This window comes from Heloderma suspectum, chromosome 2 (genome assembly GCF_057233095.1).
Source record: "Heloderma suspectum isolate Gila_16-S chromosome 2, 16-S_ref, whole genome shotgun sequence".
Lineage (NCBI taxonomy): Eukaryota > Metazoa > Chordata > Lepidosauria > Squamata > Helodermatidae > Heloderma > Heloderma suspectum.
In genome coordinates, this window is record NC_139459.1 from 62145820 (window position 1) to 62167366 (window position 21547).

The 21547-nt window shown below is 43.1% G+C and overlaps 2 protein-coding genes across 15 annotated transcripts in view; one reads left to right on the forward strand and one right to left on the reverse strand.

The window, feature by feature from the left end:
• KIAA0825 (KIAA0825 ortholog) overlaps positions 1–7938 on the reverse strand; it is a 377294-nt gene extending 369356 nt beyond the window's left edge. For 2 of the 8 annotated variants that reach the window (XM_084833749.1, XM_084833745.1), the window contains exon 1: positions 7534–7760. In XM_084833749.1, coding sequence (XP_084689875.1) covers positions 7534–7626 — 93 coding nt within the window. In that variant the 5' untranslated portion in view covers positions 7627–7760. Of the gene's footprint in view, positions 1–7533 lie in introns of all 8 variants that reach the window. The other 6 variants (XM_084833755.1, XM_084833747.1, XM_084833758.1 and 3 more) reach the window with 5 other exon arrangements.
• Positions 7667–21547, forward strand: part of SLF1 (SMC5/6 complex localization factor 1) — a 43109-nt gene continuing 29228 nt past the window's right edge. For 2 of the 7 annotated variants that reach the window (XM_084833763.1, XM_084833760.1), the window contains exons 1-6: positions 7667–7746; positions 8437–8553; positions 8958–9033; positions 14119–14362; positions 18297–18459; positions 20573–20707. In XM_084833763.1, coding sequence (XP_084689889.1) covers positions 8440–8553; positions 8958–9033; positions 14119–14362; positions 18297–18459; positions 20573–20707 — 732 coding nt within the window. In that variant the 5' untranslated portion in view covers positions 7667–7746; positions 8437–8439. Of the gene's footprint in view, positions 8122–8436; positions 8554–8957; positions 9034–14118; positions 14363–18296; positions 18460–20572; positions 20708–21547 lie in introns of all 7 variants that reach the window. The other 5 variants (XM_084833762.1, XM_084833759.1, XM_084833766.1 and 2 more) reach the window with 3 other exon arrangements.

The window sequence follows — 21547 nt, forward strand, 5'->3', positions numbered from 1 at the left end:
GAAAGGTTGTCACAGAGAGGGAGACCAGGATCTCTTCTCGATCATCCCAGAATGCAGGACACGGAATAATGGGCTCAACTTACAGGAAGCTGGATTCCAGCTGAACATCAGGAAAAACTTCCTGTTAGAGAAATATTACAATGGAACCAATTATCTAGGGAGGTAGGGGGCTCTCCCACACTGGAGATATTCAAGATGAAGCTAGACAGCTGCTTGTTGGGGATGCTTTGACTTGGATTCCTGCATTGAGCAGGGGCTTGGACTCAATGGTCTCATAGGCCCCTTCCAACCCTACTATTCTATGATTCTACTAGTCATAGAGGACAAGGCTATCAATGGCTACTAGTAATGAAAGCTAGGTATATCCCAGTTGCTGGGAACACAAGCAGGAGGGTACTATTACATCAGTGTCCTGCTTGTGGGCTTCCCATAGGCAACTGGCTGGCCAACACTCAACTAGATAAGCCTTTGGTCTGATCCAGTACAGCATTTTTATGGGTCTTCCTTTAAGGCTTCTTCACTCATCCATGTTTAAATGGTTCAATAAAAATCAATTTTTATATCATAGAAAAAAGGTTGTAGATATGACTGGTACCTATTTTAGGTCAGAATATTTGGAGCAATTTTAAGAGCTATATAAAAGGCTAAGCATTGTTACTATCAATCTTACTGTAAGCATTCTGTTGATTGAGAGTATGAAATTTCCCCGCAAAAAAGTACAAATTTTTCAGCAAAGCCATAAAAGTATATGATGGCATTGAGCAAGTTACTGTGTTTTAATAGTAATAACCTATCTTTCAGGGATGTTGTAAGAATGAAGAGAATAAATATTATAAAACACTTAAAATATACTGTATTAATGTATCAACAGGGATGCTACAAAATTGTACTTAAGAACATTGTAAAACTATTTTAGTTAATTACTTTTCAGCAAAGAGGATTAGAATAGTAAGTAGGTCAAAAGAGAGTACAAGATTACAAGTATACAGCATTGCCTTCTAATAAGGTATTACAGAAACATTCTCAAGTGGGACAGAGTTTTAAGAATCATATTTCCTTTTCTACTAAATAAGTTGTTTAAAAAGGAGACTAATTTTAACAACATGCTGACATACAGATCATACAATGTTTATTCTAAAGAAATGAAAACAACGAATTGTTATACCTACGATGATTCGGCCTTTCAAGTCATGCTGAGTGAGGCTTAATTGCGGTCTAATAGGCTGCAAAGTCGTGTCCGTTCCCCCCCCCCCCCAAACCTCCTCACAAAGTCCCTTGGTTCCTTCTTGGAATTTTATCACCACAGAACCGCAAGAGTCCTGGTCCCCCCACCCCCAAATACAGAAGATGCATCACTATGTGTGTACAACCAGACTCTAAGGTGAAGGTTCTCATACTCTGCCACATAAGTGAGAATCTCCAGAGCAGAGCAGAGCAAGCTGCTCCAGGTGGTCCAGGGACTACAGAAGCAGGCAAGCTCCCAGAGAGCGAGCGAACAGGGGGAGCAAACAGGAGTTGGCCAGGGGAGTTGCAGTGGTTGAAGAGACAAAGGAGACAAAGGAGACAGAGGCTAAGAGGTAAGTGGGCTGCAGGAAGCCCAGGGGGCTGCCCTTTATCCTTCTGATTGGCTGTGAGTTCACCAGGTGCTTCTGAGAGCTCCAACTGAATTGGAGGGGTGTGGCCTGAGTACTCCCAGCAGCTGACTGGGTGGGAAGCTTCAGTCTGTTTCCCGCCTCCCAGCTGAGCAGAGCAGAGCAGAGCAAGCTGCTCCAGCTGGTCCAGGGACTACAGAAGCAGGCAAGCTCCCAGAGAGCGAGCGAACAGAGTGAGTGAACAGGGGCAGGAAACAGGAGTTGGCCAGGGGAGGTTGGCAGGGGAGGTCAAGGGGGAGGCCCCTAACATTTTTTTTTTTAAACTTAACTTTTTTCCATTTATTTGTCTTGTAACACACACTTTCACACCAGTGGGACTCAGCTTTTAACCTCTACTGAGTAGAGGAGCAGGCACAGGCTTGTCTAGAACAATCACAAAGCTAGACACAAAAAGGGAAAAGAGGCTATGGAGGGACAAGACTCTCCAGTGGTGGTGACCTGCAAGGTGTGTGCAATGTTTGTTTTCTTGCCTGAGAACAACATGGCCTACACCTGCAACAAGTGCAAGTTGATCACGCTGCTGGAGGAAAAAGTAAGTGGACTGGAGCGGCGACTGTCGACCCTCCGGGGAATAAGAGAACACGAAGAGTTCTTGGACAGAATGGGGGAACTACAGCAGCAAAGGGAAGACCAGAAGCTTGAAGAGCAACAGCAAGATGAGGCAGTGGGAAATGCTGAGGTGAAGAAAAATGGAGTAGAGGATACTCCTTGGAAAAGGGTGACAGTTAGGAGAAGAAGAACTAGACGCCACTCTGCACCAGTGGAAGCAGTGGAGCTGTGGAACTGATTCCAGGTACTTGCAGATGAGACTGGAGGACAGCCTGCAGAGGAAGAATCACAGGGGAACCTGCATGAGAGTGAGCAAGAGGCTGAAGGTCAGTCAAGCAGAGGCGATGAACCCCAGGCCTACAAGAAGAAGAAGAGAAGAGTGGTAGTAGTGGGAGACTCCTTGCTGTGTGGGATCGAGACCCAAGTATGTCGCGAAGACCCGTGGACTCGCCAGGTATGTTGTCTCCCGGGAAGACAGATTAGAGACATGACTGAAAGGTTGCCTGCACTCATAAAGCCCACTGACAGGTATCCCTTTCTTCTCATCCATGTGGGAACAAATGATACCGCCAAGCGGAGCTACGAAGAGATCACGTCAGACTTTGAAGCTTTGGGAAGGAAACTCAAGAACTTTGGGGCCCAGATAGTTTTCTCATCCATCCTTCCAGTAGTTAGAAGAAGGATAGAAAGGGAACGAAAAATACTCCGGGTGAATGACTGGCTACGAAGGTGGTGCCGACGAGAGAGATTTGGATTCTGGGACCATGGGCTATACTTCCTGGAAGATGGGTTGCACCTCACAAAGGATGGGAAGAATGTGTTTGGCCACAGCATGAAGAACTTCATCAGGAGGGCTTTAAACTGAATCCTATGGGGAAGGGAGATGTAATGTTGGGGGTAACAATGGACGTAGGCACATTCACTGCAATGGAGAGAACAGCTCTGATAGCGCCCAATAATAGTCTTCAGACACATGTAGGAAGAAAGCCAGACTATGAAGCACATGGTCTTCGATGTCTATATACTAATGCCCAGAGTATGGGAAACAAACAGAACGAACTTGAACTCTTAATACAAGAGGGAAATTATGACCTGATAGGTATAACTGAGACTTGGTGGGATGACTCTCATGACTGGAATACAGCAATTGAAGGATATAAGTTGTTCAAAAAGAACAGGAGGAACAGAAAGGGAGGTGGGGTTGCACTGTATGTGAAAAATACATCTCTCTGCACAGAAATACAGGAGGAGGAGCTTAGTAGCCCCATCGAGAGCATCTGGGTTGAAATAAATGGAGCAAAAAATAAAAGGAACCTGGTGGTTAGAGTCTACTACCGGCCACCCAATCAAGGAGAAGCCAAGGATGAAACTTTTGAAAAGCAAATAGCCAATGTTTTAAGGAAGCATGATGTAGTAGTAATGGGGGACTTCAATTTCCCCGATATTTGTTGGGAGACAAATTCTGCAAAACATGGCCCCTCCAGGAAATTCCTGACTTGTGTGGCGGATAACTTCCTCCTACAGAAAGTAGAGGAAGGAACTAGAGGATCGGCTATCCTTGACTTGATCCTAACCAACAGAGATGGCTTAGTGGATAAAGTAGCAGTTACAGGAACTCTGGGGGAAAGCGACCATGTTGTACTTGAGTTCTTGGTTCTAAGGGAAGCAAAAGCTGAGTGTAGTCAAACGCGTACCCTGGATTTTAGGAAAGCTGATTTTAATAAACTCAGAACAATGATCAGTAAGTTCCCATGGCAAGCGATGCTAACGAGAAAAGGAGTCCAAGATGGGTGGGTGCTTTTAAAAAAGGAAATTCTCAAGGCACAATCACAAGCAATTCCAACAAGAAGAAAAGGTGGAAGACAACAGAAGAAGCCAATGTGGCTTCACAAAAAGCTTAGGGATGACCTGAAAACAAAAAAGGACACATATAGGAAGTGGAAAGAAGGCCAAGTACCAAAGGAAGAGTACAGGCAGGTAGCACAGAATTGCAGGGATGGCGTCAGGAAGGCTAAAGCTGAGAACAAGCTGAGGTTAGCAAGGGATGCTAAAAACAACAAAAAGGCTTTCTTCAGCTACGTGCATAGTAAAAGGCAGAGGAAAGAAATGGTGGTTCAGCTATTAAATAAGGATGGCAAAATGATAACAGATGATGAAGAAAAGGCAGAAGTGCTCAATTCCTACTTTGGCTCAGTCTTCTCCCAAAAGAGGGTCTATGATTCCCCCTGGCAAAGGCGAAGTACAGGCTGAAGGGGCAGGATTGCAGCTTGAGATCCATAGGCATATGGTCAAGGAACACCTAATTACTTTGAATGAGTTCAAATCTCCAGGGTCAGATGAACTGCATCCTAGAGTCATAAAGGAACTGGCAGAAGAACTCTCAGAACCGCTGTCTATTCTCTTTGAGAAATAATGGAGGATGGGAGAAGTGCCAGATGACTGGAGGAGGGCTAACGTTGGCCCTATCTTCAAAAAGGGCAAAAAGGTGGAACCTGGGAACTACAGACCAGTCAGTCTGACATCAATCCCTGGGAAAATTCTGGAGCAGATGATAAAGGAATCCACCTGGAAGCACCTTGACAACAATGCCGTGATTACTCGAAGCCAACATGGATTTGTCAAAAACAAGTCCTGCCAGACAAATCTGATCTCATTTTTTGATCAAGTCACCTCCCTTGTAGACCGTGGGAATGCTGTAGACATCATATACCTCGACTTTAGCAAAGCTTTCGACAAAGTGCCCCATGATATCCTGATGAGCAAACTAGCTCAAAGTGGGCTAGATGAAACAACGATCCGGTGGATCCACAGTTGGCTACAGAATCAGACTCAAAGAGTGCTTATCAATGGGACCTTCTCAAACTGGGGAGAGGTAACGAGTGGGGTACCGCAGGGCTCAGTCCTGGGCCCAGTGCTCTTCAACATTTTTATTAATGACTTGGAGGAGGAGGTGCAGGGAATGCTGATCAGCTTTGCAGATGACACAAAATTGGGAGGGATAGCTAATACTTTGGAAGACAGAAACAAAATTAAAAGTGATCTGGATAGACTGGAGCGCTGGGCAGAAAACAACAGAATGACATTTAATAGGGACAAATGCCAAGTTCTGCACTTAGGGAAAAGAAACCAAATGCACAGTTACAAGATGGGGGATACGTGGCTCAACCACACTACAAGCGAGAAGGATCTTGGAATTGTTGTCGATCACAAGCTGAATATGAGCCAACAATGTGATGTGGCTGCAAAAAAGGCAAATGCTGTTTTGGGCTGCATTAATAGAAGCATAGCTTCCAAATCCCTGGAAGTACTAGTTCCCCTCTACTCAGCACTGGTTAGGCCTCATCTGGAGTACTGTGTCCAGTTCTGAGCACCACACTTTAAGAAGGATGCAGACAAACTGGAGAGGGTTCAGAGGAGGGCAACAAAGATGATCAAGGGACTGGAAACAAAGCCCTATGAAGAGAGGGTGAAAGAACTGGGCATGTTTAGCCTTGAGAAGAGAAGACTGAGGGGAGATATGATAGCCCTCTTCAAGTACTTGAAAGGTTGTCACAGAGAAGAAGGCCAGGATCTCTTCTTGATCATCCCAGAATGCAGGACACAGAATAATGGGCTCAAGTTACAGGAAGCCAGATTCTGGCTGAACATCAGGAAAAACTTCCTGACTGTAAGAGCTATATGACAATGGAACCAATTACCTGGGGAGGTGGTGGGCTCTCCCACACTGGAGGCCTTCAAGACGAGGCTGGACAGCCATTTGTCAGGGATGCTCTGACTTGGATTCCTGGATTGAGCAGGGGATTGGACTCGATGGCCTTGTAGGCCCCTTCCAACCCTACTATTCTATGATTCTATACCAAGTTACTATTACTACCAGCCATAAGAAATATAGATCAAAATGAATTAAACAACTCATGCAGCTCGATCTATGTATCCTGTACTGAGACTGAGTACTACTAAGTTCAATGAGTCTCACTCTCAAGTAAGTGTCTATAAGATTGCAGCCTTAATTGCATATTTAATATCTTTTCAAGCATTAAACAGAGCTTTGTTACTGTCAAAAATTGGTTTCTTCGTAAAGCAATTTGATGTTTTTAACTGGATTCCTTCTCAAATCTTTGAACAAAATAATATACTTTTCATGAAGAAATAATAAGACTGCAACAGGTGCACCAATTTTGAAGTAAGCCCCGCTGAAATCCCTGGAATTCATATCTGAGTAGGGATGCTTAGGATTGGGCTGCATAGCATTCCCCCCAAATCTTATAGAACAACCTGGATCCAAAAGAGAGAAAGGGAATCCAATGTTTTAAAGTTCATTGGCTTTCACTTATTTTTGTAATATCATGAAGAATGTAAATGTTAATAAACAGGTCTGTAGTTACTGGTGAGGCCTTATTTAATTTCTCCCCACCTTGTTGGCAGAACTCCAACTATCTTTTTTTGTTGTTGTTTATTTGGTCTGTCACACATTTATGTTACACAGAGACCCAACTCCTCAAAGATCAGAATGCAAGCATGGGGATGTAAATGTTTTTCAAGTTGAAGGTATTTGCTGTCTGTCATTCTCCATTTTTCAAATGTTAGCATCTCTTATTTCCTGTCACAAAGGCAGCAGTCCTATACTCACTTACTTGGGAGTATGTCCCATTAAATTTGGTAGGGGTTATTTCTGAGTGTATAGGATTGCACTGTAAATGCATTTATTTCAATGGAGCTTTGGTTAATGTTAAAGAACACTGTGAGGAGGTGGTGGAGGGAAACAGAAGTCTAATAAAAAAGTAAACAGTCATGTTAGTGTGTTACAGTGAACACACATAGCCTTGTGGCAACTTGATGACTAACAGGGCAATAGTATACATGTTTACTCAGAAGTAAGCCCCACTGAGTTCAATGGGTTTACTACCACGTTAAATGTAAGATTGCAAACTAACAGATGTATCGTCTGTCCGGCATAAGCCTCGATACACCTTCCAACTTCCAGAGGCAGTACCCGTATTAACGAAGAGTCTTGCGGCGTCTTTAAGACTAACACATTTATTAGAGCAATAGCTTTCGTGGACTAGAGTCCACCTCATCCAATTCAGGGGTGAACAATCCAAACAGTCCACAGACGCTAATGCCATAATGGAGATGTCTGTGGATCTTTCGGGTACCACAAGCCTTATTTGTTGGGCCGCGGGGGAGGGAAGAGAACTGGCATCCCAGAGACGGAAAGCGGGGGCCTAAGACAGGGTCAAGAGAAAAGGCGGGAGAGGCGGCCGGAGAGGCCAAGAGAGACACAGCGCCGAGGCCGCTCGCCGCTCCTCCGGCAGATTGCGACGTCACTTACCGGATAGGCCGGGCCCGCTCCTCTCAGCGCCTGGTAGCCCCGGAGACCAACAAGCGTCAGTAACAACGGCCCGGAACGGCTGGGCTCACACATCCGGGGGAGGAGCCACCCCGCCTGAGCCGCGCGCGCTATTGAGGTGCGGAGGAGGAAGGAGCCGAGTAATGCGGCGGAGCTGTTGTGAGGGGCGCGTTGGATGGGCAGAAGCAGCCGGAGGTAAAATGGGCGGTCTTTACGCGCGTGAAGCCTCTGCTGGGGCGGCCAGAGACGCGCGCTTTTTCGAAGCTGTCCGGAGAATCATAAGCTTTAGGCGGGAAAATGTCGACTCTTCTTCTTCTGTAGCTCGGGCGCCCCGCTCTTTCCCGCCATTAATGCCCGCGGCTCTGGCTTGCAGTTTGTCTTTTCCGTGCTCCGAATGGGGACGCTTTTCACGTTACGCTTGTAACGTAGTAGTATATGTAATTCCCTCAGGAGCTAGGGAGGGCGGCGGAACTATTGCGAGATGCTTCGTGGTCTCCACCAGACAGTTGCAAAGTGATATGTTCCTTTTGTAGCTATCTTCAGCGGACTTGGAATGCCCCAAGGAAGAGAGTGAGGCCTGGAACAAATTGCGCAATCACTATGGGTTGACTTGTTGACTCGGAAGTAAGCCCTGCTGAATTCAGTGGGGCTCATTGAATGTACACTGAGTTAAAGTCTTATTCTTTTGGTTTAGAGTATGGGCATACACACATTTAATTCTACTAGCCCTAGAAAGGAAGGTAGAAAGATTATTGATTTTGCATAGCATGAGTGGTTCAAATTATTTCTGTAGAATTACTCAAGAAGTGCATGAATCTTTGTATGACCTAAGCCTCAAGCATACTTTCTTGTTCTGTGTGTGTTGATGGGGATCCCGTTTTTAAGCAGATGGAAAGTGGTAACCAAAAACCGAGGATCCAGCTAACTGGATTTAAGAACCAAGAAAAGAAGACCTTAGTAGAACTGCTACTGAAACTAGAGTGTGTTTTCTTTGACACCAAGGTAAATTATAACAGTTGATAAAAAATAATAACATACTTAGATTTACTACCTTGGATACTTTTCAATATATGGTATTCATTGGAGTAAAGTTGAGTGCATACAACAGTTTGGGGGGGGCTGTGGTTCAGTGACAGAGCACCTGCTTTGCATGCAGAAGGTCCCAAGTTTGAGCCCTGGCATCTCCAGGTAGAGCTGGGAAAGAATCCTGCCTGAAACCCTGGAGAGCCACTGTTAGTGTCAATAATACAGGGCTAGATGGACCAATGGTCTGACTCTGTATAAGACAGCTTCCTATGTTTTGCAAGAGAGAGTCTCTGATTTGAAACTAAGTTCAACCTCTTGCCTTGTTTCTCAACATTTGTGTGCAGTTTTTAGTGACACCTGCGTGTTCTCTTTGTTGTTAGAAATACAGAAATTGCACTCACCTTATAGCAAAGCAGCCGTGCAAGAGTGAAAAGTTCTTAGCAGCTTGTGCAGCAGGTAAGTATATTATGCTGTACTTTGTTCCTTTAACGTGGTGCAGGGAGCAGAAAGCCCAGAGCCATGGAATCATTACAAAGCAGTGGAAGGGAAAGGCTTTTGGGGGAATAGCAGAGGCCGTGACTTGGGCCCATACATTGCATATACCTTGAGATAATGGGAAAAGTTGTTTTTGAAATAAGCAAGATGCAGCCTATTGACTTAAAGAAAAAACGATAATGTAGCCTTGCTTTTTAGTTACTATCTTATTAATGGTCATTGCCTGTGTAATACCTGACGTCAAGCTTGATAAATTGCAGAAAAATGCAGAATGTATGTGTATGACATGATTCCTTGTATGAAGTTCAAAAACATCTTCAACCCCTGCATCCATATTCAAAGAAAATAGGATGAAAAAATGTACCGTGATCAATATATGCCTTGGAGACAAATATTGGAATGAAAGTTGATGAGCATGTTCAGGACAAAAATATGAATTTTATCATCAAACTAGTTCACCCGTTGCATCTATTTCAAGAAAGTAGAGAACCACCAAGGCCTCTCAAACCCTGTACTTGTATCAGCAGATTGTGTGTCATAATTTGTTCATTGGTTTTGTGATACTGAGAATTTTTAGAGCCTTGCACATATGAATGGTCAGCCCATACTTGCTCAAGTTTTTTCTGAGCTCTTACAAGCTTACTAGGGGCACAATCCAACTGAAGTCCTACTTAGAGTAGACCCATTGAAATGAATGGTACTTAAGTTGGTCATGACTAACAAGTCCCATTCATTTCAATGTCTACTCTGAGTAGGGCTTTAGTTGGATTCTATTCTAGGTGACAAACAGGAAATAATGGGTGCAGAGTTGAGAGGCATACTACACCTTGCAGAGCCTGGTGCAAGCAGCTGCAGTAATTCAACTCCAGTAGTGTATATGCAAATTTCTGCAGCTAAAAATCTCATAGTTGGATCTTGAGAATATATATTTTTCAGAGTCAGTACCAGTAGGTATGTTCTACATGTGGTAAGGCATAGGAACAAGACTCAGACTCATCCAAGGTTCACTCTGATGGTATGCCATATGTAGAAAGTTGACTCCAGGGCATAGTCAGCATTGTTACTTGGAAGCATATTTTCTTGAAATCCAACAGGCTTGCAAACACCTGAGGCCAGTAAGAATGGTCTCTAGGTGACCTAGAGTTCACACTTGTGTTTTTCTTTCATGCAACCTATTACTAATACTGGGATTTGGGAGCAAGCAGTCTAATAACCAATTTTTGTAGGCTAGTAGCTTTTGTTCACTTGTTTTCAGGGCTCAGCTAGGATGAGGGTGAAAGCAACATGCACTTAAGCATGCAGGCTATTTACTATAAGAAGCCCCCCAAAATAGCTAGCTTAGTAAAAGTGCCTCAAATCTCTGATTGATATTTGGAGGGTTATAAACCAAATATCCAGTTCATTTATGCCTAATTCATTTCTAATAGGGTTAGTATCACAGGGTCTCTGCCATTATAATACCAGTGTTCATTTTTCAGTTGATATTTGCCATGCAGCGAGTGTTCCCAAATTTTCCTGGGCAATTCTGTTCTGCTAGATTTTTTATTATAAAACTAGTTCTTTATCTAAAATGGGGGCAGGGGAGGCAGAGCTCAAGCTTGCATGATCTATTTTGTTTTTTTACTGGAACCCTGATGCCCATCAACTGGAACCATATTCAAAATGGAGGCTCAGGTGACAGAGCAAATAATTGAAGCCTGTGAGCCATACACTGGGATGAGCTGCATACATGAATACACATCTACATTCTGAGTTACTACAGATTCTATCAGCCTAATGTGAATCTAAAAATTTCTAAAATTTGAAAACAATTGAGAGTTGGAGGCCCTTGCAGAACTACTTCAAATCACCCAGAGATCTACTAGTAGATCCTGATCTACATTCTGCCCTCCCCTGATATAAAGGAACAGTTTTTAATTGGTTCTGGATCAAGTTTTAATTGAAAATTTTCACTTAGGGTGCAGCCCTACATTCACCATTTTGGCAGGTGATGAGTGTCAGGATGAGGCAGAAGGCTCTCAATGACACTAAAGGTGGCGAACTGCTGCCTCCTGCTGAAAAGATTCCCACAAAAATGCCACTGAACACTGGAAAGGTTTCACTGGCCAAGCCACTCTGCTAGCAGAGTTTTATCCATAGTTCTCTGAGAACAAGATGGAGGACTGTGCATTGCATGGGCAGTATGGGAAAGGAGTGCACATGAGCTGATTCCTACCCGCGCCATCACACAAACATGTCCACAAACACAGCAGGAATCTACACCAAGATAGGACCAAGCTTAAGTAATTCCTTTCCATTGACTCCAATTATTGTGAACAATTATTGTGGAGGTCACTCTTCCCACCATCCACAGTTTGGATACTGCAGACATCCCACAGCCCACTACAATAGATTCGCCTGGTGGAAATGTAACTGTAGGATTTCTCTGCCATTATCTTTATCATCCGTTTCTTATACTGTCACCACGTATATTTAATATAAATATATAGAAAAAAGGTGGTTACTTTTAAAAATTCCCACTACTTGCTTGTTCATAGGTTAAAATAACTGCATTTTATCAGTTTGCCTAGTTCTTTTCTTCCCAGATATCAAATCTCCATAACTGCCCACCTAAATTAAAATTTTCATCTCTAATAGTTGATGCTAATGGAGAAGCATTAGGAGACAATTTCTGCTTGCTTTTATCCCAGACATCTAAACGTTAATTAACAATAAAGTTATCACCGACATAATATAAGTTCCTTTTTAGTATTGATATCCATAACAAGTGTTTTAAAGCTACAATCCTAAGATCCTGGGAGGGCATCCCAGAGGTCATTGGATGCTGTGGACCTTCTGTGCCCCTCTGTGGAGTTCTTCCTTGGATGCAGCAGATCTTTAAACAGCAGTGGAGCCAGACACTGGGCATTTGAGGGAGGAGTGTCAGGGTGGCTGAGGAACCTAGGCCCCCTCACTAATTTGATACTCCTCCAAACAAGCTGAAAATACACCAGGCCAAGGGCTGATGTAGTAAATTCCCTCCTATTAAAGGCAATGAGAAGAGGGGACAGGCGCCCCACCCTTCATCCTGGGTGTTGCAAGCCAACAGGGCTTAAGAAGTGGTGGTTTCTCCTCTATGGACCTCTCCTGCCTTCAGTTTCGGATTGCTCTAGCTGTATATTTTTACAGCAGTTTCTTCTGCAGGGAAGAATAATATTCATGTTGTTTTTTAAACCATTGTATTAACCACCATAACCTGTTTGCCAAATAATCCTGTTTTAAAAATAGGAATCCCTAAATATTCTTTATTCATAATTACATGGTTGTCTATCCACCTGTGCTTTCTTTCCATTTCAAATAAAAATTTGATAACTTTCTGCTACTCCTGTATGTTTTTATCAGTGAACAGGATCTGGTTTGTCTTACCTAACCACAGTTAGAACAAATTGTGATTTCCCAAGTTCAGACATCCCAGAAAAAACAGAAGGTTTTGGTGTTGTGTAGAGGGGGAGTAAGCGAGCCTAAGGCTCATGCAGGCTTGTTCCCATAATGCTAAATCATTGTATCTGAACCAGGCCGTGATGTATGTTACACCTACATATACCTTAAACTTTCTCATGTCAGTATCAAGCAAAAAGAAACCTTCTACTGTCCTGATATCTCTGATCCTTAGAAGTTTGTTGCAGCTGCTTACTAGTGGAAGCTCTCCAGATGAAAGAAACATGTTAGAATTTTTTTGGTACATGGGAGCCATTGTAATATCTGACTGTTTCTTATTTATGCCTCTGTTGTCCTCTCCTCCCCCACTATAAATCCATCAAAGCTAATGATAGCATGCCTCTGTGTTCTGGAACATTTTAACCAAGAAATAGTAATGCAGGGTAATGGTTCTTAAACAAAAGCGACTGAGAGTACCTTCCCCCCACCCCCTTTCTCTCAGATGATTGCTGGCATCCAAAGCTAGCACCTATAGAAGTACCATCTGGTAAAATGCTGCCGTGCAATGGCACAATCTGCTCTGCTGTGCTGTGAAATTGATTAGGATCAGAGTTTTAGCTGCTTCACTATGAAATATGCTGTAGTTCACTTTTGTGTAAAGGGCATGGTACTGATATCCTGAAAATATGGGAAAATGTGGTTTGGGAGGAGGAAAAAAGGGTCAGCATTATCAGAATCACATCAAAGCAAGCATAATGAGTATATGATGTGCTTCCAATAGAAGATAAATCAAGATGGGGGTTGGAGATGGGAACTGGTGTTACAAAATAATTCCTTCTAAAATTTTATACTGGCTCAGGTTATAGAGTTCTTCAAAATTAGGGGAGTCAATGTGCTTTAATTATGCTTTTCAGTATTTGTTAGCTGGTAGATCAAGGGTTTTTATGGCTTACATTTTGAAGGTTTCAGATTTAAGTTGCAGAAGTATGAGTGTATATCTGCTATATTTTTCTTTGAGAGCAGATTCTGATGCAACATAGAGGAATGCATCTGAAATATGTTAAATTAGAATAAAAGATACATGTAGGTTTTGTAAAAAAAAAAAAAAAAAAGGATCCTTGAGCAGGAACGGTCAAGGGATTTAGTCACCAGCTTCCAGTCATTACCTGCAAAATCTGTGTGGGTTTTGTATTCAGCTATTTCTCAAACTAGTGTTCAGAGTGCATAACTAAAGAACTGTATTTTAGTAGTTTAAAAAGTGATTAAGGCTGCAATCCAATATGCCGTTCCCTGGGAGCAAGTACTATTGAACTCAATAGGACTTACTTCTAAGCATAGGCTTGCACTGTAAAAGTAGTATATAAGCATTAAATACGAATGCTTAATAAACAGACATCCATTTTTTTAAGATGAAGGATTCTTATATGAAAAATAAGATCACATTTTTTATTATGTGCTACGAAAGCATGTTAATGTTCTAGGAAACGTTAGCTTTAGTATTTGAAAATACACTAAATTCTTTACTTGCCTTAACAGAGATTGTTGCTAATTTTGATATTTGATCTTCATTTGATTGCCATTTCTCTGCACAAAAATTCTTTTGTGGATGACAGTTCATTTGCTTTCCAGGAAAGTGGTTACTAACTAAGGACTACATAATTAATAGTGCCGAAAGTGGCAGATGGCTTGATGAAGCAACTTACGAATGGGGATATAAAATTGAAAAAGGCTCCCATTATTCACCTCAAATGCAATCTGCACCTAAAAGATGGCGCGAAGAGCTGACACGATCTGGTGCTGCAGGGGCCTTCCACAGATGGAAAGTTGTCCTCCTTGTTATGAGAGGTGATAAACAAAAGGATTCTTTCATAAGGTAGGATGAGACCTTAGAATTGAAGTAATGAATGCTTAATTCATTCTGATTTAGGTGAAACTAGTTTTGTGGTGTTTTTATCAGTTACTCTGGGCCACAGCAATTCTGCTGTAGGGCTGCTTCAAATACTTTTTCTTTACATGAAGATAATCTTGGTGTAGGGGAAACTGTGTGCTGTTAGTTGTGAAGTGGATTTTGAATATTTGTTTCTCTGCAATTAAAAGGGAAGCTTTCTACCCCGTGCAGCAAAATAAATGACACATGCCACAACCAATGGTGCATGCAGTTTTTCTACACAGAGATTATTGCCATGTACAAAAAATGTCATGTTCAGTCTACAGCTTGGTATCCTGAGGTTCAGGAGGGGTTGTAATTGGAACAAAATATAACACTAGGTTCCAAAACAGAACCAGTATGGTGCATTGGAAAATATTGGACTTCAGCTGAGAGATCTGGGTTCAAATCTCTTCATTAGAAGTTCATTTGATAGGGTTGAACAAATCATAACCTCTGAGTGTAGCCTGCTTCATGGGATTGTGAGGGTGATTTTTGAAACTATGTTTCTTAGGCCAAATTTGAATTTTTGTGTTTATATGAGGTTGCTACCATGTGAAAAACTGAGAACTAGCTTAGAGAGAAGGAAAAATATGAAATGAGCATTTTCTATGTTTTTGGTAAGTTTTTCAGTTTTACACAAGTGGCATGAAAATGTAGTAGTAAATTCACTAAGTGTGGACTAGATAAAACTAAATGTGTGAATCACCTTTTGACTTAGAGTTCATTAAGGGGGACAAGTGCAAGTTTCTCTGAGAACAGCATTACATTATTAAAAATACAGTAATAAAGCATAACTATATTAAAACTGGTCGGTTTTATATTAATGTATTGACATATCAAAATGCGTGTTGGTTTATAACATTTTTTTAAGAAAACCTGCTTTTTTTAGTTACATGGTTCTTCCCCCTGCCCCCTCAAAACTGTGGAAGTAAGAGCTAAGGGACAGACTTATACTTCCTTTCTTGCAAGCGATGTAGGCTTTAAAATAAAAGTTATATTTACATCAAGCTGGGGGGATGGGGTTGCCATGGTTCATAGAACCTCCATCGCTATCACCAGGAAACCACTCCACCTTGGAGCAGGCCACAGGGACAGACTGGGGATGCTGCTGATGTACCGCCCACTCTGCTGCCCAGCAGCCTCCCTGACCGAACTGGCAGAGGTGGTCTCCAGTGTGGTGTTGGAGGAACCCAGGACAGTAGTTCTGGGTGACTTCAACTTCCACGCTGAGGCTGTCTCTAGAGCTCCAGCTTGGGACTTCATGTCCTCCATGACAACCATGGAGCTGTCTCAGTTTGTCATTGGTCCAACACATGAAGCAGGGCATACCCTTGATTTGGTTTGTGCTCCAAGCTGTGAGATGAGTAATCTGAAAATCCGGGGGGGGGGGGGTGTCCAAGTAACCCTATTGTCATGGTCAGATTATTTCTTGGTGAGATTTGAACTCATGGTATTACTTCCCTCCTGCAGGGGTGGGGGACCCATTCATATGGTCCGCCCCAGGAGTCTGATGGAATCTGAACGATTTCTGAATGCTCTTGGGGATTTCCCAGTGGAGAAAAGTGGTGATCCAGCCAAGGCCCTAGCCTCATTGGGAACAGTGAGATGCAGAGGGCCATCGACTGGATTGCACCTGAGTGCCCTCTATGGTGCTATGGAACCTGTTCTGCTCCCTGGTATACTGGGGAGCTTCGGGCAATGGAACAGTCTGGATGTCGGCTAGAGCACAAATGGCACAAGTCTCGAAGCGAAGATGACTGAGCACACTCTAGAGCACATAATCGTGCCTATTGTGTGGCGGTACAGCCAGCAAAGAAGGCTTACCTTGCTGCCTCCATTGCGTCCTCAAGTATCTGTCCAGCAGAGCATTTTTGCATGGTCCGGGGGCTGTTAACACTCTCCCCAGCGAATGAGACCCTGGTCCCCTCAAGGACCTGCTGTGACCTTTTTGCATCACACTTTGAGGCCAAAATCGCTTGTCTCCACAGCAAACTTGATGCTGTTGTTAGCACAGTTCCAGTCGAGGTGTCTGACACCACCATCTGCCTGATTTTGTGGAATCAGTTTCAGTTGTTGCGGCCTGATGATGTGGACAGGGTGCTTGCAGCAATGCAACCAACCACATGCCCTCTAGATCCTTGCCCTTCCTGGCTAATAAAACCTAGCCAAGGGGAGATGACTGGGTTGGTCCAGGGTGTGGTGAATGCTTTCCTTTGGGAAGGGGTGGTCCCTGCTATCCTTAAGGAAGCAGTAGTGTGACCACTCCTGAAGAAGCCCACTCTGGACCAAATGGTATTAGGCAACCACCACCCAGTCGCAAATACCCCTTTTTTAGGGAAGGTTCTGGAGAGGGTAGCGGCGGAACAACTGCAGGCACTCTTGGAGGATAGTGATTATCTAGAGCCATTTCAATCTGGGTTTTGTCCTTGTTACGGGACTGATTCAGCCTTGGTCACCCTGATGGATGACCTTTATTGAGAGAGGGACGGAGGGAGTGCAACCCTGTTAATTCTGCTCCATCTCTCATCAGCTTTTGATACCATTGATCATGGTATCCTCCTGGATCAATTCTGTGGGATGGATATCAGAGGCACTGTGTTACAGTGGTTCTGGTCCTCCCTGCAGGGCCAATTTCAGAGAGGTAACATTGGTTGACTATTCCTCAGCCCATTGGCAATGGAGCTATGGGGTGCCGCAAGGTACTATCTTGTCCCTAATGTTATTTAACATCTATATGAAGCCGCTGAGAGCGGTCATTGGGAGATTTGGAGGCCATGGGCCATCAGTATGCTGGTGACACACAGCTCTGTCTCCCTGTGACATCTGAATCAGGAGAGGCTGTGCAAGTGCTGGACCAGTGCCTGAACTCAGTAATGGGATGGATGAATTCCAGTAAACTGAAACTGAATCCTGGCAAGACGGAAGCCCTGTGGGTGGGTGGTTCCTGAGTCCAGGAGATAGGCTCATTGCCTGTTCTGGATGGGGTTGCACTCCCTCTGAAAGATCGGGTCCGTAGTTTGGGGATACTTCTAGATCCATCATTGTTGCTGGAAGCCCAAGTTGCCATGGCGGCTTGGAGTGCCTTTTACCAGCTTCGGCTGGTTCACCAACTATGGGTTCTCCTGGACAGGGATAGCTTGGCCACACTGGTACAAGCACTAGTAATATCAAGACTGGATTCAGCTCTATGTGGGGCTGCCCTTAAGGCTGCTCCGGAAGCTGGAGTTAGTGCAGAACGCAGCAGCTTGTCTGTTATCAGGAGCTGCCCCTTTTATTTATTTACTTACTTACTTACTTATTTCATTTCTATACCGCCCAATAGCCGAAGCTCTCTTTTCAGCCTGCAACTCCTTTTCTGAGGGAACTGCACTGGCTGCCTATTCACTACTGGGCCAGGTTTCAAGGTTTAGTACTAGTGTACAAATCCCTAAACAACTTGGGACCAGGATACCTGAGAGAGCACCTTCTCCCTTACAGACCTGCCCGGTCACTGAGGGCATCGGAGGGCTTGCTCTTGGTGGTTCCACATGACCTCTGGTCCGATTGGAGTCCCACCAGGAGAGAAGGCTTCAGCATGGCAGCCCCTTTTCTTTGGAATTCCCTGGCCCTGGAGGTCAGGCAGGTACCAACACTGTTGTTTCCGGCGCCTCCTGAAAACAGCGCTGTTCCAGGAGGGATTCCTTAATTGACCAGTTACAGTTTTTATTGGCATTGTGTTTTTTAAACAAGTATAATTTTAATGTGGCATTGTAATCTTTTTATTCTTTTACTGTTTTATTTTTTGTGTTCACTGCTCTGAAATCTGTTCTAGATATGGACTGGTATATAAATATTGTATATAAATCAGCTTATAATATTTATTGTTCCATTCTTTCAGGGTTCTAGAAGCAGGAAAAGCTACTATCTATGCAACATTAGGTGCACCAAAGGATATTACTCATGTATTTACTAATAATACAGTGTTAAGTGAAGAAAGAGAGAAACATCTCTTGGAAACGCCATACTATCCACTTTGCTATTTAGGGAGTTATCTTTTAGAGGCAAGTATACTTGAAAAAACAGGAATCTTAAGTAAAATCCATGTTTTAAACATAACTGTCAGTTCGCATCAAACTTCAAGCCCAACTAGAAGAGGGTCAAATTATCATAGGATTTATGTGTTTGGTGTCTAAAATCCTTTACATTCTTCATTAGAACTTACTGTCTTGGAGGGTAAATTATTTTTGGTGTCATTGGGTCCATTATCTTGGCTGCATTGCACACAAGAGGCTGTGTCAAATATTACAGTATTTAAGAAATGTTGAGCTAGACTATGCTTTTGTGTGTTTGAGACAAGCAAATTCTGAACAGAATTATGGGACAGGTAGGGAGAATTGGAGACTTAGAGACAAATTCTGCTGTGACTTCAGATCATGATTGCATTCAGATGATCAAATCCTGGCTTATTAAACCCGGATATGCACAAGCAATGTGCACCCACACACAGCCCCTTTGTTGTAAGTTTGTTCCTCTTTTGTCATGAGTGGCAAAACAAGCCAGGAAGCCAGACTTTAGCAATGTCTCCTCTTACATTCAAATCGGGTACTATGGTTAATAGTTTCCAATAAGCCAGGATTGGAAACCCATTATAAACCATGGTTTAAAGTTACCTGAAGAATCCTAGCTTGTTTGGAAGCTCTTAACCATGGCTCCCGGTTCACACATATTGGGAAGCTATGATTAAGTCCAGGTTCCTCGTTTAAGCAACGGGGCTGCATCGAGCGCATGCCGTTTCATGCATATGGATTCATGGCTTACTGTGAACAAGACCATTTCTGCAACCCAACTAGGTAGATCAGCACATGAAAACAAGTATCAGTGCATAGATCACTTGGCTAGGTGCTCACATTTAATAGTGAGCATAGTTCCCAACGGTGGATTGGGACTTGTACTTGGTACTGTAACGTGGTTGGAGCATCTCATGTATGTATCCAATCCTATCAACAGCACACACTGCACTTTCCTATCTGCCTCGTGATGCCAATGGGAATGCACATACCCATTTGCTGCTTGGGGCTTCTACTTGTGGTTATTTCTAGCACATTACTAGTTGAACTGAAACACTTGTGTGTGGCTACCTGTAGATTCAGGCCAATATGTTAAGCAAGTATTGAGATGCAGTAATGGGCAGATGACGGCCAATAAACTGAAACTGAGTCCTGGCAGGATGGAAGCTCTGTGATTGAGTGGTTCCCAGGTCCGGGAGAAAGGCTCATTGCCTGTTCTGGAGGGGGTTGCACTCCCTCTGAAAGATCAGGTTCATAGTCCGGGGGTACTCCTAGATCCATCACTGTCGCTGGAAGCTTAAGTGGCCATGAAGGCTCAGAGTGCCTTTTTCCAGCTTTGGCCGGTTCACCAGCTATGGCCTCTCCTGGACAGGGATAGCTTGGCCACAATAGTACAGGCGCTAGTAACCTCCAGACTGGATTACTGCAATGCGCTCGATGTGGGGCTGCCCTGAAGGCTATTCTGGACGCTGGAGCTAGAGCACAATGCAGCAGCTTGTCTGTTATCAGGAGCTGCCCCTTTTCAGCATGCACCTCCTTTGCTGAGGGAACTACACTGGCTCCTATTCACTACCAGGCCAGGTTTAAGGTTCTAGAACTAGTGTACAAAGCCCTAAACAACTTGGGACCAGGATACCTGAGAGAGCGCCTTCTTCCTTACAAAACCTGCCCGGTCACTGAGGCATGCTCCTGGTAGTTCCACATGGACCTATGGACCACCTGAAGAAGAAACTTCTGTGTGGCGGCCCCCTTCTATGGAACCTCCTGCCTCTGGAGGTCAGGCAGGCACCAATACTGGGTTGTTTTCGGCACCTCCTGAAATCAGCTCTTTTCCAGGAAGCCTTTCTTGGTTAACCAGCCTTGGCTTTTTTGGCACTCTTTTTTAAATAATAACTTTAATATGTTTCATTCTTTATCTCTTGTTCACCACTCCAGAATCTGTTTAGATGTGGAGCTGTATACAAATGTTGTAAATAAATATTTTTCAATAATACTATCTAATCCCAAAATGCTTAATCTTCATGTATTCAGGTTTCAACTGTAATTGCCCTGAGTTTGTGTTGGCTCACTATACTTATACAGATAATATACCTTATGTATTGCCCAGAATGAAATTCAAAATGACAAAGAAAAATACCAGGAGAACAATCTTAAACCTGAACAAAGATCGAGAGAGATGAAGACTGACATGCATCTTGGGGAAATGAGAACTACACTGATAAAGCATATATATTTTCAACAGGTAAAATCCATTCTATTTAAACCTCTTACTTTATGGAAGAACTGGGGAAAAAGATATTTGTAGAGAAAAATATGCAAGATAAATAAGTCTTAATGAGAGTGAACCAAAATTACTTGCATGTGTTTAGTTTTTTCTTTCTTTATCTTTGTAGTTTTTGTTTAATTTAAAATTGGGAGGGGTGTCCATTTGTTTTTTTAAAGCGGCACAAAGCGAAGTAAGTCCAATGATATTTCTGTAAATGTGAAATGTGAACAGCCAAACAGGGAATGCATAGGCCTGAGACCTTTCTAAGTCTAAAATCATGAAACAAACAAAAAAGGAGAGAACCTGGTGAATGATGGGAAATCGTGCACAACACATTTTCAAATGAAAAACTGTTGTTCAGTAAGTAGACAGAATATTTAGTGACAAATTCTGCCTCTGTCAAATGGGATTTCTTTCAGGCAAAACATGATCATGCTGAGAATTTAGTACATCCCTAGGCTTAATTTCCTTTAAATATTTAAATGATTTATTATAGCTCCTTCAGTGCTTTAAGATACAAATATATGTATGACTATATTAATTGATACCTACTTTGGTAGGGGTGCAGATATAGTGAAAATGTGATGGATTACTTGAAAAGTCAATATTTTGGATTAATTACCATTGGCTTGGATCCTAACTACAACAAGCAGAGTTCTGCATGTGGAACTTTCCTGCTTCCCCATTCCAATCTCTTGCACATCTCAAAAAGCTGTTCCTGTGGGGTAGTAAACCCTCTGGAATGGCATGGGATATTGCACTGGACTGCAGCTGAAAGGGAAAAGCTTGGGACACCCTCCTTATCTGAGCAGAACT